The sequence below is a fragment of the Artemia sp. Qi Xiang Cuo genome, chromosome 7, assembly GCF_049724085.1.
Source record: "Artemia sp. Qi Xiang Cuo chromosome 7, ASM4972408v1, whole genome shotgun sequence".
Classification (NCBI taxonomy): Eukaryota; Metazoa; Arthropoda; class Branchiopoda; order Anostraca; family Artemiidae; genus Artemia; species Artemia sp. Qi Xiang Cuo.
In genome coordinates, this window is record NC_142800.1 from 46,704,826 (window position 1) to 46,731,687 (window position 26,862).

At 35.8% G+C, this 26,862-nt stretch overlaps 1 protein-coding gene across 31 annotated transcripts in view; it reads right to left on the minus strand.

Annotated features, from left to right (window-relative positions):
* The window catches only part of Dscam1 (Down syndrome cell adhesion molecule 1), a 230,432-nt gene that overhangs the window by 122,392 nt on the left and 81,178 nt on the right, over nucleotides 1–26,862 (minus strand). For 18 of the 31 annotated variants that reach the window (XM_089092325.1, XM_089092334.1, XM_089092341.1 and 15 more), the window contains exons 3-4: nucleotides 20,247–20,385; nucleotides 7,857–8,018 (exon numbers count right to left, since the gene is read on the minus strand). In XM_089092325.1, the coding sequence (XP_088948451.1) occupies nucleotides 7,857–8,018; nucleotides 20,247–20,385 (301 nt within the window). Of the gene's footprint in view, nucleotides 1–7,176; nucleotides 7,342–7,856; nucleotides 8,019–8,102; nucleotides 8,274–9,107; nucleotides 9,273–11,061; nucleotides 11,236–20,246; nucleotides 20,386–26,862 lie in introns of all 31 variants that reach the window. The other 13 variants (XM_089092340.1, XM_089092317.1, XM_089092313.1 and 10 more) reach the window with 4 other exon arrangements.

Here is a 26,862-nt window from a genome sequence, read left to right on the forward strand (position 1 = left end):
ATCTTTCTCGCTTTCCGGTATTTTTCTCTCTTTTCACGACTTGGACAAGAAAAAGCACAAAAAATAAAACAAAAGAATCAAGTAATTACTCCTGGTTTCTTGAAGACAGAAACAGCACCCTCCCCCCCCCCTAAAAAAAGAAATAGCCAGTTATCAGTAAGTTCTATTATTTCCTTCATTCTTGACGTCTAGAAATTAGTCTACAATTTTTTGTAAACTTTTACGTTCCCAACCGTATCTGAAGATAATGGTGAGACGGCTTAACACGCACTTACATACCGGAATTGACAAATCATTCCCAATAGGCGGCTGTTACCAGATTCTCCAAATAAATACTCTTTCCTCGGCTAACTTCCAAGAGAGAAATGAGATTTTGCTCTTTCTTTTCCTGTATGATCAAGCGAAGATCATCCAAAATCAACAACAAAGGGGAGGCTTCCATTCGAGCTCGGCAATCTTACAAAAAGGAATATCCAAAATACTTAAGGAAAACGTAACAAGAAATAAATATTTTTTATCAAAAATCGGATTACAAGGAGCCCTTTCTAATGGACATAGGAAAGGAGCTGTTCCATAAAAATGACGCGCAAAGACCTCTAAGAGAATTGAAAGTTTGAAATGCTTGCACCGGTCCTCAGTTAATGTGGTTAACAATCAAGTGCTTGCACCGGTCCTCAGTTAATGTGGTTAACAATCAAGCGGTAAATGAGCAAACGGAACATGGGTTGTGTTTGATTAGAGCTATCTACATATCACTAACATGAGATAAGGTTCCGTTCATTTAAGGACTGAATTGAGCAAAACACAGAACTAAAGAGGTTCACTAAATAAACAATAGCTCAATGCCGGAGGTGTTGATAAAAGTTTAGGGTGACGGACATTCTTACGTCAGAGAGCATTGAGAGGTAATAATACAATAAAACATTCACTGTTATATCATTCTACCCAAAAGACTTATTGAAGTTTTTCCCCGAAGGACCCGGCTTTGCCCTGACCTTAACAGCTCTGACTATGGGCTAGACATTACCTGTATTTTATGTATGACTTAGTTTCAAAGTGAAATATATACAAAATTAACTTTTGAGGTACTAAGTATTGAAGTTAACAAACAAACTACGGTCAAATATCTTATTACTAATTTTTTTTAATTTAAACTAGCTTTTATTAACTTCAGCTCGCAATAGTTATCCGTATGAAACTTTCACTTAATTGTGGGACATTAAACTAAAAAAGGGTTAAACAACTAAAGTATTCCTTCATAATTATGCCTCAATCACAAACGTGATATTCAAAATTTGATGAGACATATCAGAATATTTCTTCCAGAAGAAGAGAGGATAAAACCAACATCAAAATATTTTATGGTCAAAACTTTTATGGTCATATTTGTTCCGGGGATACCCTTCAGGTTAGCCTTGGGTGATTTCTACAACTTTCAATGGTAATAGTGTCCGCAGGAACCCCGGGAAGGGCTTCGGACCGAGGACTTCCCCTCTTTACATTGTTTGAATGTCCCCCATTTTATCACACAATTTCGTATATATTTTTTTTCAAATTCAAGCACCTTCAAATATCCCCAGAAAGAATATTCTGTGTACATGGATGTCCGTAAGTGGGTAGGTATGTCAGGTATGTCTATAAATTCCATAACCAGTGTATACACACATTTCAATTGTTATTGTAATCCTCATTTTTCCTTGCCGTTTAACATGTTTTATGGGAGAGTATAAGAATGGAAAACTTTCAATAAATTTCAGGGGAAGGAATTTCCTAACATTTCAGTTCCCAATGCAGTTCATACATCAAGTTGAGATCGATATGTCGTGCTTTAATAGATTGCTACTCCAGACAAGAGATTCAAAACTGTACGTCTCTAGCTCTAAAGCAGAGTTTCAAAAAGTATGAGTCATCGGAAAACAGCAACTGCTAGTGTTTCTGGTGTCACTAGTTTTTATGATTGCATAATGATGGAATAAATTAGTTTCTTTTTTGGTAAAAGCCATACATACGAACATGGAAAAACAGAAAGCTGAATGACAAATTTGAAGTCAAGAAGCGTCTGAGGACTCATCCAAAAATACTACGAAAAGCGCACTAAAACATCCCAGCATGTGGATATAACTCCACCTGAACTTTTTTCCAACAATCGGGCGCCGATGAAAAATGTCCTGATCTACCCATCTGAAGTTTCTTGACTGAGTATACCATGATAGTGGTAACAAACCACTTGAATTTGAAGTAAAAAAAAAAAATCTAACTTGAAACAATTTTCTTAATGAAAACAAGCCCAAGAAATATTTAATCTCAAACCGAGAATTACCTAACATAGCTAAATATCAGCTGAAAGTATTTCTATTATCTTGGTCTTAGGAAGAAATGTAGAACGTCAATCTTGAGGAAACGCAACTTATAAAATTGTTTTCTGAAGCTTCAATATTCGCAAAGCCCGCAGAATGAATGTTTCTCAACGGATAAAAAACCAATGAGCATGACGACGTTAAAACTTAAGACTGTATGTACCCCCCCCCACAACACACGCAATCCTCTAAAAAAAAACAGCCTTAATAGCTGGCACGCAACCATGGAACATCCTGTAACCGTTAGTTATACTAAATAATAAACATTTTATAATAACGGTTCCATTTTATGGAATGTAGCCCGTGTTTTGGGATGAGTGTGTCACGGTGCACACGGATTTTAATTGATAATATTTGGGCCATATTCCCGCAAAAATTGGTATTTGCAGAAGGAAAAACTTACGTATTCTTTACGGTTCGTTTCAGCAAAACGTCTGATACAGTACTCTCTTGAAAGAGGAAGGAGGGGTGTAAACCCTTTAAACCCTGCTTCAATTTTCCAGCCAAAAATTTTGACAGCAATAAGATGTATAATGATCGCTAAAAGTACAACCTTTAAAATATTTCTAAGAGGGTCACCCCCCCCCCCATCCATGAGAAAATGATGTTTCTTGGGAAACAAAATACCAATTATACTTAAAGGTCATAGCTTTCACACAGTTACAAGGTAGTTTTGTGGATAAATCTTAATTTTAGGGTATAACTCCCCACTCTACACTTACAATATAATGCAAATAGAGAGGAAATGTAAGTCGATAGCACCAATATTGTTGGCATAGTTCAAATATATTCTTCAGAACGAAAAGAGACTATTGGGTAATGTCTCTGCCCCCCCCCCCAACACCTCTATATTTATCTCAAAGGCCTTTTACTGACAGTTTAATGACTGGAGCCTTAAACAAATTTACATTTGTGGCATAGGCTCCCCCTCACCGCGCAAAAAGCCTCTAACCTTCCCCCAATAGTTGGTGCGCAATGAAACATTACGTAAAGCTTCAAATGAATTAATTCAATGAAATTGAACTTTTAAAAATAATTATCTATAACAATCGTTTACATTGCAATGAATTCATTGATCTTGAGGGATGAACGCACCATCAGGCGACGTTAAGACCTCTGAATCTGGGAGGGTGCAGAAGCAAGTTTTGATAGTTTTAAAGCGATTGGTTATTTTAGAATGTTCACTCGATTTTATTTAGTCAATTTTTGGGCCAAGTTTATTGTTTTGTACCACAAAACAGCACAAAAACCACTGTATTGTGACGCGATCTGTTTTGTTATTTAAAAATAGCACTACAGCTTTTAATCTCGGTTCAAAACAGTCCTTTTTCTATATTTTATGGTCACCGGTTCGATGTGGTTACCTCTGACCCCCCCCCCCCCCCTTCCAAACAAAACAAATTAACATGTATTCTCGGGAAAAATACGATATTTTTTATTTTTGAAGACTGGAACTTGAAACATGTGCTCATCGGTTGCAGCATATGCAGAATTTAATAGTTTGTTGTCCTATTTTGGTAATTTTCACCAAAATCCCCAATCTTTTGGGGGGTTTCTCCCTTTTCAGAAATTATGCTTCTGCTAATAAATTTTGAACGGTAACTTCAAACTTAATGATTTAAAATGCTCAGAAATCACCATAAAAAGGAGATTTGTTCTGATGTATATGCAGTTACTAGATTGTTTTCTTTTGTGTTTTGGTTACCATTGAAACGGGTCACTCTTTTACTTGCAGTTCGTTACTAAGAACTGTGTGACATCCAGTTATAGAAACTGTCCCGACTGTGTTTTGAAATATAAATTGTCGTTTTTTTTTGTGTGTTTTTTTTTCTCTTTTTTTTTTTTTTTTTTTTTACTCAAAAACTGAAATGAGAATGCTAAGTTTAAAAATATGTTTAATGCAACGAAGCTAGCAAGGCAGAATTAAAAAAAAAGAAACCAACTTTATCAGGCCACGCTTTGCAAATGTAATGGCACCCGCCTTTGACAACTTTTTGTCAACAATTGGAAAAAAGAAAGAGTATAGATAATTACTAAATACTTAAGTGTTTTTTTTTTCGCTAGTACAGTGCGGAATCCCGAACCCAAGTTTGTCAATAACTAGTAATCTTTTTCAGCTTCTATTAGGGCACTTAGGGAGCAAATACTCATCTCAGACATAGGGTGCCACTGCATTCAAACGATCTTTGTTTCTGGATAGCCTACTGTAAGGAAAGAAAAAAAAGGGGCTCATGATAAAGGCAAATGCTAGTACAGAATTCTGCATTAGGAATTTCCATACTAGGCTATGACAGTGCTTTAATGCAGCATAAGTAATTTAAATATATTGAAGAAACTTAAGGAAAAAGAGGGGGGGGGAGCTCATGAGAATGTAAAGACTGATACATAATTCTTCAGAATACTAATAGGCTACAGCCATATCAGGGTTTTGGGTAGAATAATCTTCTTTTCTTCTTATGGTTACCTTACAAAGTTTTCTTCTTTTCTATGATCGCTATTGACCAATTAAAAGACTATTTAACGGAAGAACGGCTGTGGTAGAAAAGAAGTCGTAAAGTCTAGAATTTGCTATTTAACTGCCAATGTATAAGAAAAAAAAACATCCACCTAAGAGGTTTCTCAGCATGATTTTAACTAACCAACAGGCAATAGCTAAATGTATAATGCCAAGGTTAGAGTTCAAATTTAAAGCATACGGTACCGGGAAAATCTGAAAACTGCAATTCTTCTCCATCACTTGAAGACCATCCTTCCACAATTAAAAATTCAGAAACATAACTTGGGAAGTTGCACTTTAAAATGACTGGATTTCCACGAATAACAAATTCGTCATAGACTCTCACTTCGAACGGCTGATAAACGACTAAAAAAGTTGATACCGCAATGACTATCAAATTAAAAAGGGAGATGTGCATGTAAATTATCTCCATAACAGAACTAGTACATTCTATATATTGCCTATTCTTCCTCTAAGTAAAACCTTAAAAATAATGAAGCCAAATAATGCCACTATTATCAGCTCTGAATGAATTTCTATAAAGTGACCTACTCCATTATAAAGGGAATACTCCGATAAAACAGTAACCCGAAGACGTCTAAATTCTTTCACAGTAGATCCTGCATAAATCAATTTCCAGAATATTGTTGTTTCAATTTGTGAGCTCCCGCTTCTATAAAAGGTAAACAGAGTCCAAGTCAGTCATTTCGATTTTGCAGCCCTTGACTGAGTATTTTCCCAAATGAAACACAAAATCTGTTTCCTTGGTTCACAAGCAAATTGCCGTTTCTCTTCGTTTAGCGCATTGAAAAAAATCCCCCCCCTACACTTTCATGTATCAACAGCCCTGTAAAAACTAGAAACCCAAAAATTGAACAAGATTTGACTCAAAAGATCGGTTTTGTAAGGAGCAATAGATCTTTAGGATGGGCGAACGAGCATAGTCCGAAACATATAGAATCATTTCCTTTGGAGGGAGAATATTTGGGAGGGGAAGAAAACTTTAAAAGAAAAACCTACTTTAATATCAAAGAACGTAGTTTTAAAAATCGAACAAAAGATACTAGTCCTCTATCGCCCCTACCATGGTTACAACGGTAGGTGCAACCCAGTAAGGAATGATAAGCAAATGGACACATACCAACAATCAACCGACGCTAAATTATAAAAGCCCATGGAAAGGTTTAAATTTCGAACGAGTAGACATGTATAGCTCTTCGAACAGCAATGCCAGCTTACCAGCCACCTTAGGAGAATCAAATTCGGGATTATTTTATACTTAAATTGTTTCCCCTATGCCTGACATAGATAACCAGTATCCTTTGTTTTATTCGCATAGTATTTCCCCGATGTGCCTGTGATTGCACAATAGGTTTTAAAATAGCTGTCCTTAAAATGGGCTTAAATTTTTAACATCAATCTACGAATTGCAAGCAAAATAGGGTGAGTAGAAACCGTTGAATGTAGAATACAGGAACAACAAGTAGGTCTTGATAATCTCAGCAGAAAATGAACTGAATATCCCAGAATCTAGAAGGTTTCAGCATTTTTCTCTTAGAACTTTATCACCACTTAATACACTGAACATCGTGATCACAGTTGAAACTGTGATCTTTCACTTTAAACAACACAAATTCCGATGAAAGGCAAAGGAAACAAAAATATATCTGCTAGCACAGGAAAAACATAAAAACCAGATATTTTCTTGATCTTTTTATAATTCAATCGAATATTGATCCAATTAGTGCGGCTTCAAAAATGGCATTCAAGAATATTCATCCAAGCCAATTCTTCTTTGATAGGATACAAGTCAAATTCTTCTTTAATAGGATACAAGAACGAGTGAGACTGAATATATCTCATAACTTGCAACAAGATTGATACATTATTTTTTCATAACATAATTCACAGAAGACGCTTGAATACACATAACTATTCCTTCTTGTAGCATTCATGTTAAATACTCAACATCCACAACAAAATTGTATCACAGAAACACTTTCACGGTACTGCTTGTTATCTACGTCATCATGTAAAATTACCGTTATTGTCATCAATCTTGTATAAGAATCCGTCTGAATCCTCCCACGATTGTACAACGATGAAATCTCCAGCATAGCTTGGAAACAAGCATTTAAGAATAGCAGCATTTCCAATCAACACGACTTCGTCAATTACTCGCACCAGATAATCTTGGGAAACCACTAAAAGAAAAGATCACTATTGTTGGAATTTCAATAACTTGAAACTAGCACATATTCTAACAATTCAGTTTCAAATGTGAAAGTAACAAGAACAAATTTATTTTGTATCGTCCCATACCATTTTCTAATGTCGAATATCTATAAACCATTCCATCACTATCATGCCACGATTCCACATCAATAAAATCGGCAATGTAGCTGGGGATCCCACACTTCAATAGGGCAGCGTTACCTCTTATCACGTACTCGTTGTGGGTCTCAGTTTCGTAGTCTTGAGATACCGCTAAAATAAAAAGAAAAAGAAAATGGAAATTGGCATCCGCATAAATATGCAATAATTTCTTTATAATGTTCTTTAAATAAAGAACTCTCTTCAAAACTGAAATAATTGTCTTTATTACCGTGCACTGAAGATGAATGGATATAAAGGTTTCCATCACTATCAATCCAGTTCTCTACTTCAACGAATTCAGACATAAAGCTGGGAATTTGACACTTAATTATCGCAGAGTTTCCACGTATTACAAATTCATTGCCAGCTTCAGTATGATAGTCTTGTGAAACAACTGAAAGACAATTATCTTCTATTAACAACTAGAATATGCTACTATCTGGTCTTAATAATAAAAAAAGGAATGCTTCGAGTAAGAACGGTGGGTAGTGAGAAGCCTGTTTGGATGACTTATCAGCAGCTCTGCACCGATTCTTGCAAATTGATGAAGAGTATGATTTTTGTAAAAACTGAAATATCTGCTTTTTTACGCAGGGGAGATAATCAACAGCAATGATGATTTTTACCGAAATCATTTGATGGAAAGTACGTATATCCATCATCTGCAACCCACGATTCAACACCAACGAAGTCCGAGACAAAAGACGGAATAAAACATTTAAGAATCGCTGCATTTCCTCGTATCACATGCTCTGCCATCACCTCAGCGGAGTATTCTTGAGCCACAACTGGAAAAAGAACAAATACCTTAAAAACCGACAACGATGAATTTCTAGACAGCAAATACAATATGAAATAGTTTTTAACTTTACCAAAGTCAAAAGAGCCAATTGATATCTCTTCTATAAGAGCGCCTTCAATCGACCACGTCTTAACAGCTAAGAAATCTGCCACAAAAGACGGAATAACACACTTCAATATGGCCGCATTGCCTCTAATGACATGCTCGTTATTCACTTCGATTATGTATGATTGTTCCACAGCTAAAAAATTTAAAACAATTAATCTTATTTTAATATGGTTTTAATATCTTGATTTTCTTTAGATTTCATGATCAGAATATACTAGTGGCGGTTTTTCCTCCCTTGATTTTTGTTCAACGGTGATAAAGAATGTGTCATTGGGCACGTGAGTCAGATACAAAATAATTGCTAACAGCCTTCCCATACCGACTATTCTTCCAGGACAGTATTTTATCCGTTTCAGCAGCAGATAACTCCATACACTAAAGATCGCAAGACGGAAAAAAACATATTAGGCCAACAAAACAGATCAAGCCTACTTTCAAAGAGGAAATCCACTGCTAAGAGCCAATGGTGCCAACGTAAAAGGCGACTTGAAAAATATATACTTGTCACCAGGACTACCAAGGAATTAACAACATCGGTAAAAGAACAAAGAATCACCGACCGAAGTAGATACAACAGCCCATCCTAGTCATAATCAACAAGTATTTCAATCCAATCAGACGGTAAAAGATTAAAAAGACCAATGCAAAACCTGCTAGCCACAAAAACCATAAATGAATTTCAAAGAATTATGGAGGAAAGAAAACATGTCCTTATTGGTAGAAAGTTGGAAAAAGTCGCATTTACCCTCAACGCAGAGTAAAAAAGAACACATAAGAAACTACTTTTGAATTTACTTGAGTCAAGACGCACAATACCATATTTTTTCGCAACTCCTGTTTTAACTCTTTTGCACAAACACTGGGTCCCCTGCCCTAGAATACTATATTCTAGCATACTAAATAAGTAGAGAAACCGAGTTTCGGTAAAGATATTGAGATACTTGGTTGGAATATAACTTTGTCCTACCATATCCGCCCTCGTTCGGTACGAAGACATCGCCCTCGTCCGTTTGCCACGATTCGACAATGATAAAGTCAGCGACGAAACTTGGGTAGCTACATTTTAGAATGGCTGCATTTCCTCGTATGATATACTCTATTCCAACATCGGCTTGATAGAGTTGCTTCACCACTAAAAAAGATACTCGTGACTGAGAGTGCAAAACAGCTTAAAATAAAACCAAAAAACTAATTTTAATGTACAAAATGAATCCAAAGAAGACCGTGAGAACTTTTAATTTGTCTTGAAATGCAGGCGTCCATTACAAGTCGAGACTAATTTGCATAATATTTCAGACCTTTAAAAAACTGTAAATTCAAAAGTAGGATCTGCAACTGAAAGGAATTACTAATGAGATAATCTTAAACAACATGGCCTACTTGTAAACAAAACGTGGATGTACCTAATTTGCGATGTTTCAGTAACGTCTTTTTAGATTCAATGCTTATTACAACGCAATTCTTACTACTGTTTATTTTTTCTTGGCCTTAATACATCACAAGGAAGTATAAGCCGTACTAGAAAAATCATATCGTAAATTTTGTTCTTTACCCTTTATTCTCTTGTCAGCTCATAAAGATAAAGAAAACAAACAGGATATACATTACTTTTAGAAGCGTCACACATACCCTGCAACCTTTAGACAGGTTCAGATCCAGAAGATAATGCTGGTACCGGACATCATTAGTGAATATAAAACAAAGAGGTCCAATGCTTCAAAAACCAAGCATGGATAGTAGACTTTAACTTTCGATGTTATGATGCGGGTAATCCATACAAAAACAGGATATACAAACATCAATTTTTGATCTGGTAGAATATGGATAAAACCAAAACTACTAGCTCCAGTCCCCTCGCAAACATAACAGTTTTCACCCATACAGTCGAAGTGATAAGTCGAACTTTCACAAGCCAGAGGAAGGTGGAATTAACGACAATCTTATAAAATATTCATAATCAAAGGAAACCTAGCCTATACATATAAAAAATATGTAATTTTTTCTCAAGTCTACATAGCAGCTAATTTGTGTTGTCAACAATGAACAAAACACTCTTGATCACTTAGTTAATAATTTACACGGATAAAAAGCTTCCCTCCTTGAAACTCATCGACAAGAATGATATCGCGTTAGAAATCACGTTGAATGTCAAGCAATCACAAATGTCTCACTGTTCACTGCTAACATCTGGCACAGAGGATAGACACATTTCTTTTAAGCAATAGTCAACAGTCTTCTTGAAACTTGATCCACCTATCAAGACTTCAAATAAATGGTAAGATAAGGCCCAAGGTCTATAAAAAATCTATTAAGCAATTTACCCAACTTATTTTGATATTTAAAACGTTCGTCAGCGTCAGTCTGCCATCCGTCCACTGATACAAAATCAGCAACAAAAGAAGGTATCATACACTTAATTATTGCTGAATTGCCAAGAATGACATGCTCCACGGCCACATCGGATTGATATTCCTGCATTACAGCTAGAAAGGGAAGACTAAAAATAGCAATGACGAAATAGGGGGAGAAGGACGTTAATTATGATTACCAAAGCTTCCATTTTGATGAATAAATACTTCACCGATATCCGACAACCACGAATCTACAGTCACAAAATCGGCGACAAATGAAGGAATATTACATTTGAAGATTCCTGCGTTTCCACGAATAACATGCTCTTTATTTACATCCACTTCAAAATCCTGGTTTACAACTAGAAATACAAGGCAAAATTATGACGGGTAAAAACTGTCATTAGAATTAATAATATATATATATATATATATATATATATATATATATATATATATGTCTAATTTACGATCTCGTCGTTTATTTAGCTGAAACAAATTCATGGTTAGAGGTTGCGTGAAAAAAGGTAGTCTTGCTAGGAAAGAATAAGCCAGTAATGTGTACGCTACCGTAGTTAGTTGACGAAAGATAAACCTCTCGGAGTTCTGTTTCTGTTTCAGAAATCCATTTGTCAACCACAAGAAACTCAGCTATGAAAGAAGGGTATAAACACTTTACAATAGCGCTATTGCCCCGAATGACATACTCCTTGTTTACATCAACGTCGTAATCCTGTGAAACCACTAAAAAGGGAAGATGAATACATTAATAAAAAAAATTGCAAACTTGAATTCTTAGATTTTAGATTAGCAGATCCTAATTTCTTTTCTTTTTTTCACTATAGGTTCTGACGTACACCATTGGGAAAACTTCAGTACAATACGACTTTTAATCCCATTTTTCGACTGGGCGTTTCCACGGTTTAGTAAAAATGAAAAGCAAAACTAAACAGAAAAGATTGAGGACAGAAATATACATGGTGACCATGCTTCTATGAAAATGATGTTAGTATAGAATAAATGAAGTTCGATTGGCATAGATAACTCGAGTTTAAGCTCAATATGTTTTTTGTGGAACCTCGATTAACTCAAAAAATACCCCCAGGGGTACACGCGTGACAGGTTGGGGCCGTTGTTTGAAATAACAGGTTAAGGAATTAGCTTTTTTTTATTTCAGATTTAACGAACCAAAGGGATAACTTCCCCGGCCACTTTGACTAGGAAAACCCCATGCTGCGAGCTTTTTGTCGTTTCCCTTCACTAACTACGATCAGCAGCTCAGGTTTTTTTTTTCATCAAAAATGGAATTCGCATCCCTCGGTAATTCAGCCCCTGTACATTGAATATCACTTTACTTGAGAACTCGGACCTCCGGCCCGCGCACGGAAGACCGGACTTTGTTTGAACAATTAGCCGTCACAGTATCCTTTGGCTTCCCTTTTCCTGCATTACTCAGCATTAGCAGTTCGGGTATTTTCCCCCGAACTGCTGATGTTCGGGGGAACATTACACTTCGTTTGGACCTTCTTTATACATATAAACTTGTTCCAGGGGGAAATTATGTGTACAAATGAGAAAAATCGTGATGTAAAAACACTCGCTTCCCCTCTAAGGCAAGCGGTTTGGGCCTTAGGCCCTCACAATGGGCCCCTACTTCGCTCTATTGGAGATCGAGCTTCCAGCTCCTGGAAATAGCTGTCTTCGATCGAGTAGCACTCGAGCCTTTTGGTCTTCTTGAATAAGAACTCATATGACTCATTTTTACTCCATCTACTCACTTCGCTCGCTACGATTGCCAGCTCCCTTGTACAATGAATCCGGCGTATTCCCCCTGGAAATTCCCCCGTGACAATTTCTACATGGAAAATTCTCCCCGCTTGTAAAATTGAGCAGCAAAAGAAAATTAAGACGAATAAAAAGAATGGAGAAAACAAAGGATTACGGAAATTCCACCTATATTCCAAAATACACGTAGAATATATGGTGTAGAATCGAACAGTTCCTAATAACGAACTGTAAGTAAGGAGCGACTCGGACCATTAGTAACAAAACCGTAAAAAAATTAAATTTTGTGAACAAATTAATACATGAACAAAATTGGCTTTTTATGCTGATTCCATTCATATAAAGTTCATTAGATTTAATGTTACACATTGAACGGCACGAGCCTGAAAGTGTGCGTGATTTTGAAAAAGACGGGGAAAACAACCCCAAATAAGGCAAGCGATCGTAATTAAAATCCCACCATTATATTCAGCATATTAGAAAACTCTTATATGGAGTTTTCAAGCTCCTAAAAATGTGGAATCCCGCTTTTTTTTTCCAGAAAAAAAAATCACGGATGCGTGTTTATTGGTTGCTCTTTTTTAAAAGTAGTTTTAACAACAATATCACCTAAATCAGTCGGTAAATATGACCAGCCAGCTGTTAAAATCCACCCCCCCCCAGAAAAAAATTGGCTAGTGATGCCTCTAATCTGTACCAGAACAAGTCCATGGAAAGTAATTACCCGTACTTCTGAGTCCCAGCCTCGTAAGTACGAGAGATACTTTCCTCATACTTTAATCAAAAGGCAACTCTTCGACAATTGTCACTGATTTATTATTTTCAAATTATTTTATTTAACCTTTATTTAGCCCTGCTATGATAATTCGACCCCCCAAAACACGAAAAAAGAATTAATTCAAATAAAAACATGAACATAAATACTAGAGGATGTTCTATACCATACATTCTGCCTGTATTTTGGAATATAAGATAAATATTCCAAAATTCTTTCTTTTTTTCATCATTTTTATCTGTCTTACCTTCTTTTTGGCTGCTCAATTTTGCATTTGGGGGGAATTTTTGCTAGGGGAGGGGTGAATGCACCTAGCATTGTATACTGACTAGTTCTGAAACAAAATTTAATACTCAACTGAAAAAAAAAAATCAGTAAAGTCGATCAATAGTAAAAGAAATTCGAGGCTCTAAAATTTAAATCTGAAAGAATGTGAATTATTATGAAGCACTTTCCTGTTCTTAGCGAATTCTTAAGTGTTTCGGGGCAGGTTTTTAGTGAATTTTATATCTCTTTCGATTTATATAGCCAATTATGTTTACAAAGACTTTCCATGCGATACAAAAAAGTGTAGGATGCCGTTTAGGAGGACGCACCCCCTTAATTAATTAACACACCAAAAAAATTTTTACGTACTACCACTTAGTTCGCCACTAAATTTTCGAACTACAGAACCATAAATTTTTTTTATGAAAATTTTCTTCGATTTTTTGGAAAAGTTTGGAATTTTAAGTAACATTTTTACTGAATTTGTTTCTCTCATTTTTATAGCCAATTCCTTTAATGGTTTTAAAATGATTTCTATTGTATTTGCATTATACTTTATTTGCGATGACTCCAAGCGATGTAACTTCGTGCAGGGTGCTACTTCAAAGGTTTAGCAAAAAACTAATGTAGGCCTACCCTAAAATTTTCTAAAAAAAAATGGAAAAAAATTAATTAAGATTACTAGTTTTGGGGCGAATCCTAAACATACAAATATATAACAAACAAAACAAAACAAGACCATAAAGTAGACCTAGTTTAATTTCTTAGAGGATTTTGTTTGAATCATAAGTTTTAGTTTTCATCGCCTTCTTCATAACTTTACCTTTTTCTTTTTTTTTCCGCAGTAAAAGGCACAGCAAAAATGTATCATAGCAAATAGGACCTGAGTGTCGCTCATAAACGGCTAAGTACGTTTGTCTGGAGATTTCAATTGGGTCTGAGCCTGATCTATGTAGGCCTAACTAATATAAAGCCAAGAAATGATTATTTTAGGCAACCAAAATACTAGTAGGATATATCCTATATTAAGTCTATGTCTTGAATCATGAGCTATTATCTCATGTAATTACCTTCAGCGTTGTCAGAAGATTATCTTGATTTTTTTCTTTTGTGTCATTTTATTATCACGAGAACGCACGACAGCATATCGAATTTAAGAACTGGTTCTTCTATCAGACCTGCTTTTTTTTAGCGGGTGTTGTTCTTGGTCAATTTTCCATCAAACATACATTTGACAATTCAATTTATTAATTACTTGCTTTCAACATCTACACTATAATTCAAGTCTTTGTTAATATTCAGGCAACATATAATTTTTTTATATCTTTTTTTTTCATTTCTTTATAGCTCATATGACCGCATTCGCTTCGTCAAATCAAGCAGAAGAATGACACACATCGTAGAACCAAAGAAGTCAGGCTGAAAGATGGTCCTGTATATCTTTGTTCTAATCTTTTTACAAAGTGAGGAGAGGGATCATTTAATCGCATTCTCTGTTTTGGAGTTATTCTTAAGAACGGAAAAAATCAAAGGGCTACCTGTTACCTTTTATATCTCATCAACTTGTCCATTTCAACCACCTCCCCCCAATTTCTACATATACATATACCGTACGGTACCCTTTTCGAATCCTGATCACTCGGGTGTTATTCGAGGAAAGAACCATAAAGATTAAATGTTAGTAGTTAAAAATATTTAAGGTCGCAATATGACTTCCTAAATTAAAATGTATTAAGTACATATTTCAAAAAGGAAATCTGAACTCGTTGCTTACAAATCTGAGACTAATATTCCAATGTGGATTTTGAAATTAATACACGTTTAGCACATATTTCAGAGGGCCCATACCTCCTTCAACACTTTCAACTATGCACATTGAAAATGAATTAACAAGAAAAGTAAAGCCGGAAACATGCGTTTCCCAAAAACAGAAACAAAATTGATCGTCACAAATGTATTTATTCTAAAAACTGTTTGTTTTCCACCTGGAAAATCAAGTATTTTTTTTTTAATTGTACTAAATTGAAAAAAATGGTATAAATATAAAGCGTTCTTCATGACATATATTTTATTATTATGGTAATTATACGAAAGACAAATCTATCACCTATACATCGAGAAAATATTACTCAATTAGTGAAATTTGAATATGCAATGCGAAACTAAGATTAGGCTACACCTGCTATTTGTACAACAATCTTTTAAGGTAGTCTCTTGAAAATGAGGTGAACAGTGCCTGCCCCTTCAATAGACACTATGAAAGATTCCCCCCCCCAATCGCCTTTGGTCAGGAATATATGCGACAATACCGACCTCTAGTCAGTAGTGACAAAGCTAATGGTTCCTGAATTAGCTGATGATCTGCGCAAGGCCGTATCCAGGGGTGGGGGGGCTGACCCCCCCCCCCACGAAATGTTTGTCTGACTCGTAAAAACGTAACAAAAATGGACATAAACAAATTTTGTATGCGTTTTTTTTTGTGTAACCCCCTAATCTCTAGTTTTAATCTCTCTGTTTCTTTCAAAACCGAACAAAAAGTTGAACACTTTTTCAACTCAGGAAAGGATAAAACAGACCCTGTACTGGGTAGTGGTGTCTACAGAATCCCGTGTTCTTGTAGAAAATTTTACATTGGAAGGACCCATCAACAACTAGGTGAACGTTTGCATGAGCACAAAATTTCAATAAATAAGTCCCTGAGATTATAAAATACCAATGACAACTTTGATTCGGCATTTGGCTTCACATATTTTCGTAAATCCAACACATCTGGTTCTTTTTGACGAGGCAACCTTAATATCAACTCTAAATTGCGTACAACAAACTTTAAAAGAGGTAATTGAGATAAAAAAAAATATATGAACCAAAATTTAGCAATAAATAGAGATACTGGAGATATTTCATCAAGCCCAATTTACGACAGTTTAATTTTGAAGGACTCAATCAATATTTTCACCCGAAATAACTTAAAAGAACCTATTTGCATATCTAATGAAAACCGAAATTGTAGACCAGCTAAAACTATTGCAAGGCGAAAGATCCTTGCCCAATCATCTTGGTAAATTCATTTTCATTTATTCATGCTTGGTTTTTATTCAGTGTCTGTTCTGTATTTGTATGGTAAACTTCGAAAGGTTAGGTTTTTGTTTTTTTTCTTTTTTTTAGCACTGAGGATGACATGGCGGAGGTCCTTATCGAAATATTTTGTCATATTTTAATCTTCATGGTTTCGCCACATGCTGACAAATCCTTGTTTTTTCACCTTTTTGATTTTATTTTTCATTTTGTTAGTTTCTCTCATCTCTGAGTTTCATTTGTAACCCCCCCCCCCCTCGGAAAAAAAATTTAGTAAAATCCCCTCGGAAAAAAAAATCCTGGGTACGTACGGCCTTGGATCTGAGCTCCATCAACATCAGAATAAATTAGGTACATTAGGTGCAGTCTCGCGAAACTTTATTCACTTATTGCGTCTGGATCCACTGAGTGGAGAAAGTGATTTGAATCTAAATAATATTTGTTATATCAGCATTGCAAGTATGGCCTATGTTTGCAACGCCTTATCGAAATAAAAACTAACTTGTTGGTTTGATGCATTTGTTGGTTGGTTCTGGTGCAACTGGTATTAGGTATGTTTTGAACCATCATCAGCATCGATTTGCAGGTGCTTGTATTTAGGCCCGCATTGCCACCTCATCCGGTTTTTTAACCCTGTTTAAATTAAATTTGTGCAGTTGTTATTTTTTAATAATGTCGTTAATACACACACACACACATCCCCCCCCCCCTCAGCATCTACGTCCTACATGCATAAGCATGATGTACCTCAATCGATGTATCGTTGATAGGTCTCATGCAGCCCTAGGGGGTATATCGCCGATTCTTCATAAGAGTATACGAGACGAGCACGACTCGTCACATGATGCATAAGGTATCGCGAGAAGCTACCGGAAACTACATAGCCTGAAAAATTAAATAACATTCCAAATTTCTCCGTTTAATTTTACCCACAGGTGATAAAGGTGCTAGTCATAGAATGAAATTTCAGAGGTCAAGGGCATTTTGACTTATGATCGGATGTGGTTTACAACAAAAAAGTGTTCAACGAAAATTTAACTTGAGTTAGAAGCAACCACTTCTGAATCTATAAAAGAAACCGCAAGATCGAATCCGTTCTCAGACAACCAAGCTGATATATAATTACTTTCCGTACATAGCTATGGCAACATTATTCCTAAACCTTCAGATAAAACGTATGCTGTCTGTAATTATATTTCTCCTAATTAGTGTGGTAACAGTTTTGTTGTTAATTTTCATTTCCAAATAGTCCGAAATTAGAAAAAGTGTTTCACAACAGAGTTAGTTGAAGGGGGAAAGGAGTAAACTTTTTCCCAATGAATTATCAATTAAAAGGAATTATCAAGGTTTAACTATCCATAACTGTGTATCTTCGTATTTTCCTCCAAACTTTCATTAATTGAAGGTTCTACTATACATTTTAGTGGCCTGAAACGGGAGAAATTCACTTAATATCCTGTTACAAAGCCGGTTTGTCATGGCTTCTATAGAAGGCAATTAAGGAAAACATTGTTATATACTGATATGTTTTCATTTTTATTTCATTAATTATGGCTATTTCTGCAGAGGTTGTAAAGACTAGTGAATCATATCAGCAATGTAGGAACAATCTTAGGATTTTATTCTTAAAAATCGTGATAATCATAAGATCCCTGAGAGTGCCAAAGACCAGGGTCATTCAATGGTACCAGGGCAAGGTACACGAGAGCCACGCCTGAGGGTACCACTGCCAAGATTTTTTTTAAGGCGATTGCGTTAGACACTTGCTAGTTGGGGAGAACTATAATCATTATTCAATGTGATGTTGGTTTAGTTTCAGTTAGATAATGGAATTATGTGCAAGCTTTTGCTTCAGGAATGATGTGATAATTGTTTATTCATGATTTGTGTAATTGTTTTTTGTATGCCAATTTTTGAATTAAAAAAGGAATCAGTTCAAATTATAGTGATCGGTGCACATGAATAATGGATTATACTTACAAAACAAGCAGTAGGTTTTTTCGCACATTTAATTCAAGCATCCGATTTATGAGACTAATTTTACGAGTATCCTCTTCCGGTTTCTGCTGAATCAGGAATTTGGCACCAATGACCAGAAACACTTGGTTATTCTTAATGATCCATTTGAACTGCTCTGACAATGAGTTCTTATAGTTGTTATTTATTGATGTGTGGGAAGCTCACGTTTTTACGCAACAATTTTGTCATAAGCTTTATTTCTTAGGCTATTTTTGAAAAGAATGGAAAATTTGTCAAACATACTTTGCTTAAAAAGAAACAGAAGTAATTCAATTGTCAATGAAATATTGATCTTATAATAATTAAAATAATCTATTACAAAAGTAGTTGTTCAGATAATATAACTACAACTTTTTTATTTCAATAGCTTTTTGCAAGAAATGATTTTACTTTATTTAATAGAACTCTATATGGGGACCTTTAGTCACACGATGTACATCGAGACGGTAATCGATTTCTTGCCATGTTCGCTGTGGAAAAGCCTCATCAATCTTGACAATGGCACTACGCCTGAAGTCCGCATATCTTGTATCGCATATCTAGACGATATCTATTACAGAACCACATCAAAAGAAATCCCAAGTAATATCTGGTGGACGCGATGGCTATGGAATTGGCCGTTTTCTTCCAATCCATGGGCCTAGAAACGTTGGGTTGAAAGAATGACGAACATAGAGTCCTCAAAGTAGCGATAAATCCTCTTGCTGCAAATGATGGTTGGTCTCAAGTCTTTCAGTTGCGTTGCCAAAAATTTAGTTAGAAATTCGAGATGTTTACATCAGTAGTAATTGTTTTATCGTTGAAGAAATATCGACCAAGTGTCCGACAGAATATGATTTTACATCCCACAGTCACTCTTGGACAGGGGCGAATCTCCAGCATTTTATTGTGGGGGGGGGGGGGGCAAGAGAGGTCCATATCCAAATAGTCAAAGGTAAATATGTTTGATAGTCAAAGGGCATGGGATGTATAATAATTTTTTTCTTCACGTTTTTGGGGGGGCCGCTGGCCCCCCTTGCCCCCCCCAAACGACACCCCTGCTCTTTGACTATGAAGGAGAAGCTCCCTAGTCAGAAGGGGTAGTTCGATCCCCAAATTATCCCATTTTGTCTGCCATATCTCAGTGGAACAGGAAAAGTCGCCTTGTTAACTTTTGTGAAATCTTTGCGGCTTGTCATTTAGCCCAAGTGCTAGTAAGAGTTGCACTTTGTAAGTGTGCTACCTTAGCTCGTGTGCAGGACCTTGAGCTCAAATAAAAACTCCGATAACCAATTATTAAAATAAATTTAATTAGTCAACTGTTTTTCTAACATGTTTCTTTTTTGTGCAGAGACTTTACGAACACTTTGTATATCAATAATTTCTTTTTACACTATTATATATGTCCAAATCTATGATATCTTGCAGCCCAATTTGTTACTTTAACAATATTATTCCGAATGATTCAGATATTCTAATTATTACATAGGGTTTTTATGTTAAAAAGTGTTTCAATATATCAGTTAAATTCTAAAATAAAAAACGCTTTGACTCTAATTGAATGCAATTTATACCTCTAGAGCAATTATGGCCTAGTCCTAAACTGAAAAAAAATGCTCTTTTGTTTTTATGCGTGCTGACTCGGCGACAAACAAATTTAACTTGACATTCACAGCAATATCTGACGCCGGAAGACCCGGAGAACAGTGTTGCCAATATTACTAATCGTCTAGGGACCGCTTAAGAATTCGACGCTATATAGAAGTTTTTCTGCTATTATACAAAAAGCTTGAAGGACTAAATCGCCTTGCAATGAATTTAGCTTTTTAAGAGAGAAAAAAAAAAGTGATGTTACCTGCTCTAACTTGAACATCTCTTGAGACAATAGTTCCCACGGCATTAGTGCCCTTGCAGCGATATGTTTGAGCATGAACTTCTTGTCTGTAATCTTCAGCTCGAAATGGAGGGAAAACTAGCGATCCAGATGACTGAACCTAAAATACCATACAAATCAAAATGATGCAGTGATAGTGGATGGAAACAAAACGTCTGACTAAATTTCTTTTCTACCTTTTTGCAAACAGTTTTGATTAAACGCGGTTCACTCCCTTTTTTGAATATTTTTGGAGAACCCAAATTACAATTATCGGAGACGGTTACACGAAACATAAAAAGAAAAAACAACTTTTGAAGCTCAAAACAGGCTCTTTTCAGAACCCGTTATAATATAAATTATTTCGTTTATGAGAGGGGTCGCCCCCCTCCTCAAAATCCTTGCTCGTTACGCTGAAGTTGTTCAGTGATTTAAAAAAAAACTTCGTATTCTAATTCAACGGCCCTTGTGTTTCAGCAGTTGTTCTTAAAGAATTTTGAGACAAAGTCAAACTGGTTGGGTTGCAATTAAATTCTGGGCATAATTTGAATGTTTGGTCAAGGTTTTCGATTATAGTTCGGTATTAAAATGCATTCTTTGAAGTATCTGCAACCACACCCACAAAATGACCCACCACTCATATACAATAGCTGATGCGCACTTACACCCCCTGTATGTAATTTCATGGAAGATAAACGTCTTCTTTGGGCCAATTGTAGCTCGGTGCCACAAAATGGAAGAAGACACCACTTTCCCGGGGCAAAATCGTTTTAGTCACTCAAATAGGACATTACAACGTTTAATTTCCGTTCAAATGAGCCTTCTCTTGATTTTTAGGACCATCGGTTTTATACGATTACCTTCAGGAAAAACAGCCCCCCCCCCCCACAAAAAAAAAAAACCCGCGTTCGTGATCTTTCTTCTAAAAAAAAAATTCCCATTTGTGTAGATGGGAGCTTTAAACCACTACAGTAAGGTTCACTTATACGCTGAATCTAATGCTGTGATTTCATTAAGATCGCTTGCCTTTTTGGGGGCGTTTTCCCCATTTTTTAAAAATCAGGCAAATTTCTCAGTTTCGTAGCTTTTGATGGGTACATTAAAAAGAATAAATTTCATATATTTGGAATCAGCACAATGTATCAATTGCAATCAACATTCTCTTTTTTAGAATATCGGTTACTATTGGTCCAAGTCGCTCCTTACTTACAGTTTGTTACCACGAAGTGTGTGAAGAAACGGCTGGAAGAGCTGGTCATAGAATTGCTCCAAATATTTGGGAAATTTCTGTGATCAGTTCTCATAAACGAAAAAAAAAACATCCAGAAAGAATATTCGCTGCAAAACCTCGTATGATATACCCAAATATGCCTCGGTATGTTTGTCCAAAAGTACTCCAGAGCATCCTACGTTTATTCATCCTTTAAATCTAGAAGGCTTGAGTCGAGAAATTCTGAAATTGGGCAATGATTAGAATTACTCCAAATATTTGGGAAATTTCTGTGATCAGTTCTCATAAACTAAAAAAAAAAAAAAACAACCATAAAGAATATTCGCTGCAAAACCTCGTATGATATACCCAAATATGCCTCGGTATGTTTGTCCAAAAGTACTCCAGAGCATCCTACGTTTATTCATCCTTTAAAACTACAAGACTTGAGTCGAGAAATTCTAAAATTGGGCAATGATTATTTTACTGAATTTGTCTACCAATCTCGTGTTTAGTTAAGATTCTTGATATTTTCTAGTATGTATGAGTGAAAGACAACTTTGTAAGACATTTTATAACAGCTTTGTAAGACGTTACACCTCCATTCGGAATGAGCTCCTAAGAGAGGCTGTCCCTGACAACCCATCTTTTGATTCTTTCAGACACGACCTCTTCAATTCAGATTCCTTCAATCAGACACAGTAGGTTCAACATAACCTTAGGGAGAAACTCTAGGTAAATGGTTGACCAATAGCATATCAGGCCCTGCTTTTTTAGTGGTCTCTGGCGATTGAAATTGTCAGAATAACCTTTGAAGTCTTAGGTATACACCAATTTTTATGAGAAGAGCAAGTGTGAAAAGAGTTACGGCTAACAGGAGTTTATGCCTCATCCAGCCTGCGAAGGGGGAGGGATTATAAAACACCCGTCATCAGAATTTACCTGAAGGAGTCCGTACCTTAACGAACTCTGGTGAGAAGGTTTGTATTCTAGCTAAAAGTTTTGGGGGTCAGGATCCGATTCAAACTCTGTTTGGATGAAAAGAGGGGTCCCCAAAACATGTCATCAGAATAATAGCCATAAGAGTTTGTTGAACCAAACTTGGTTTGGTTCAACCTGAACCAAATGTTAGTTGGAACCATGGATGTGTTATTTCTGCCTTTCGGAAGTCAGGGACTGATTTAAACCTCCGCGAGGGAGCAGGAAATGCAACCTGCATGTCCTGTCGTTAAGGCATCTTTCAAAAGAAATAAAAAAAAACAATGGGGAGTGAGAGCTAGTCCTCCTTATTATGTCCTGTGGGAACCTGGACACTTGGCATCCTTGGGGACAAATGAAGGGGACTTTTCAAATTCTCTCCATCTGCAAGACTGCATGAGGAAGTCGGGTGGTAAAAGTTAGTATCCCAGTTGTGTTTTTTTTTTATATTGATGCAATCTGCCAATGCGGAGAGGACGAAGTTCCGTAATTCTTGTCATCAGGATATAATACCAGAATGGGGTATCGTATCTCAACCAAACTTAGTGAAAATTAAGGTAAAAGCAAACGTCCTGGTTTAGCCTTTGGGGAGTCAGTACCTTATTTTACTTTGGAGAGAAAGGGTCTCACCCTTCTTGTCATCATGACATCTACCGGAATGGTTGACAAACATGAATAAGACTTCGCAGGAAACAAGAGCTATTTTCTGTCTATGCATCTTGGGAGTACTTTACCTCTATTGGTAGTGGGTAGCAGAGGGGAAGAGACAGAATCTTATAATCAAGACATTGTTGTCAGAAATTAACGCAATTTGGTAGAAGCTAGGATCTGATTCCCACGTTGCACCTTTAAAGACTACAAACGCGATCCGACCTCTACAGGAAGAAGAATCATTATATATTATTCAAAGGAATATATATATATATACTTTTCATTATATTATCTACCAGAAGATACAATTCAATATCAAACAAACTTGTTGAGTAGCTCTAGCTTATATCTTAGTTTTGCTTTCTAGAGTACCCGAAAAAAACCTAACCTTTGTGGAGGTTTAACCTAGAATTGATTCATATGGGTATTTACCAAAATGAGTTTAAGCATGTCTACCAAATTTAGTGAGAAGCGACAGCTAATTTTCTGGAATGTCATTTCAGGATACAGAATCGACTTCTCTTGGGGAGGATTAAGCCATCGGAGTATAGATTCTTGTCATACGTATATCTAACAGAATAGGATATTGGTTCTTAACCATTGTCAGCAGGCTCATAGGTAGCCTACACCTTTTCAGAGTCTGCACCGGAACTGACTCCAGCTGACGATATGTGGGAAGATAGGTGTAAAAAAATATATTGTTTAGACGAAACTCAATAAATTCAGAAAACTTGATGAACAGCTGCAATAATAATCTCGTTTATATGTATTTGATCAGGCCTTTGTAAGTGAAGGAGTTCAACCTTGTCGGCCTCATCCATAAGAAGAACCATAATTATGTTACGCAGGGATTAGCAGCTATGACCATTGCTAAGCCTTCAGAGGTTTCAAGTGCAATATGAAGAGCATTGTTAGATGTGTTGCTCTATAACTGTGACCCATGTGTCACAAATGCTGTAAGGCTTAGCGACGAATGGCGGTTTCTGCTCGTTTTAGATTTTATACCTTATATAAGCCAATTGTGTTTGTTTGCAACCCCATTTTTTTGCTTGTTAAAGGTTTATTTTTGATGGGAAAACTTAGTTTTCTTATATTAGTTCGCATTATAAAAAAAAAACAAAAAAAAAACGAGGAAGCAGCGAAAGACCACTTTGTTGGTATTTAAAACATGCAAAATTTCAGGTGATAAAATAGGTCTTGGGTAGGGCCTACGTAGATTTGCTTTAGAATGTAACCTACAATTCTATTTTTTTCTAGCCCCTTAACTGCAATTAAAATATCTATATCTGTTTATCTGTTTTCCAAACTAAATATGAGGGATCGTTCATCCTCTGTCACCTGCCATACATATCTGAGCACCACTTGTTCCGCCAATCATGGCACCTTTCACCACAGCGAATCTTCGCATCATGCATGGCACACTTCCACCGTGTGTTGCGCGTTCAACTTGGTGTACACAACTTTTGAAAGCGGATAATCCCTCGGAACTGTAAAACTACAAAACTCTAACACGTATTATTCAAGAAAAGAGATTATAGCTCTTTTAAAGAATCCAAAAATCCCCCTGACGATTTTTTCAGGGAAATTATGTTCGTAACGCAACTCAACTGAAGAAAAACATTAAATTTATCTTCGGTTTCCAAGCAGTTGACACGAACAAGCATAATTTCTGAATAGACGAAAACTAAAATGCTTCTTCTCTTAGATCCAATTCGGGCAGGAAAGGAGGTAAGAGCATTTCCCAAAGAAGAGTGGGGAGGCGACAATATGTGCTCAGTCTTCAATTTTTTTTTTCAAGGATCACTTTAGTTTCACCTTTAGGATGGCCACTCTTATTTTTGCATATGTGCAGTGCACAGCCAAAGTTTTGCAACAAATAAAATCAGAAAGAATTGACTTGTCGTAGCTTCTACGGGCGTTCAAACAATATTTTGAATTATCATACTATTTCAACTTTATTTGGACTGGTTTCCAGCACTCCTAGGCAAACTCAAAGCAGACAAACCTATCAAACGAGGTATTCGAAGCATGAACTATGAGATTTTGAATGTTTTGGCCCCCCTCCATCCAACCTCAAGAACATGCCTTGAGTGAATAAAATCCATTCGAATTTGCTGATTCAAACTGTTTGCCAAAGGATTCTTTCTTTAAAAGCATGTCCATCTCTTCTTGCTCTCAAATCAGGCAAAATCAGCTCCTGATCACATATAGAATTTGGGGCTTGGTTCAAACTAGGTACATCCAAGCACGAACTATGATATGTTCAGGCCCCTCCACCCAACTTCAAGCGTGTCTGGGGTTAATAAAGTTCATTCGAGTCTTCTGACTCAAACTGTTTGTCATAGATTCCTTCCTAAAAAAGTAAGTTTATCTTTTTTTGCTCTCAAGAAGGGATTCTGTTTCATGAAAACCCAGGAGAGAGGACTGCCATGTCTGTCTCATGACCGAAGTTGCCATCTGGGTATTATTCACTTCAAAATTATATTAACTAACCAACTAAAATTTATAGTTTTAGTTTTTAACGCATTTAAATTTAGCGTATTTGGCGGTATGTAGTTTTCTTGCTTCGTTTCTTTTTACTATTCGAACAATTTGTCCTTCTCGTCAGTTTTAGATTTATGGATGGTTCTTTCACAACTAAGCTACATAACCTATCACCCTAGCATAACTTAAGACGATACGTTAGTAGGGAGTGCCTTTCCATTAAGCGTGCTGGTATAGGCCTTTGATAGGGAGTATGTAGTCCCTGAGTCCCAAGTTAAAGGTCACGGGGGAAAACCAAGAAATGTTTTTGTTAACAGGGACCTTGGAAAAACTTTAGTTACATAACATGTTTGTGAACATTTTAAGATTTTGGGAAAGCCTAATTAGTTTCTCAACAAGGGAAGACTTTGGGGGAAAACCTAGTTACTTAACTGATTTGTCCGTTTTGCAAGGTTTTTGGGAAAATCCCTATTGAGTAATAGCTATTGTGATTGGTTAATTTTTTCTTGATATAAAGCCGGGACTATGGGATAAACCCATGACCTTCTGAAACGTACATATAAGGTAAAGAATCAATAATAATATTATCATTAGTTTAACGATACTTGACTGGTGCAGAATAGTTAAGTGAATAAATTATGTGTGAGAAAAGAAATTTGGACTATAGTCATTCTATGGAAAAGGTAAGTTTTCTTTTTTATTATGCTTAGTGAATATAAGTGGAAGAGAGATAGTTTTATTAAAATATATATTTATAAATTATATAGCTATTGAATTATTAAGTAAATATCTAGTGGGGCTATATAATTTATAAACATATATATATATATATATATATATATATATATATATATATATATATATATATATATATATATATATATATATATATATATTCTTCTTACCAGTTTCGTAATAAAGTATTCCAAGAATATACTAGAATGAACCTTAAATCCCATTTCATGTTTCACTTTTAAGCAAAATTTCTTCAATAAAATTCTTTTATAAGATTGTAACTATCTGCATAATACTAAACTTTATATGCTGAGAATGTTAACTGTATAGCATGAAAAGGATTGTTAGACGTATGAACCCTATGGTATTCAAATGGTTACTTTCACTAGAAATGAAAAATAAGATGGCGTATTTTACACTATGGAAAAGAAATAGGAAATGATATTTTTTTAAGACGAGGGGAGGGAAGGATTGAAAAGTCACGTTTTACTTATGGAAAAGAAATAGCCAAGCATTTTTATTTAAGAAAAGTAGAGTTAT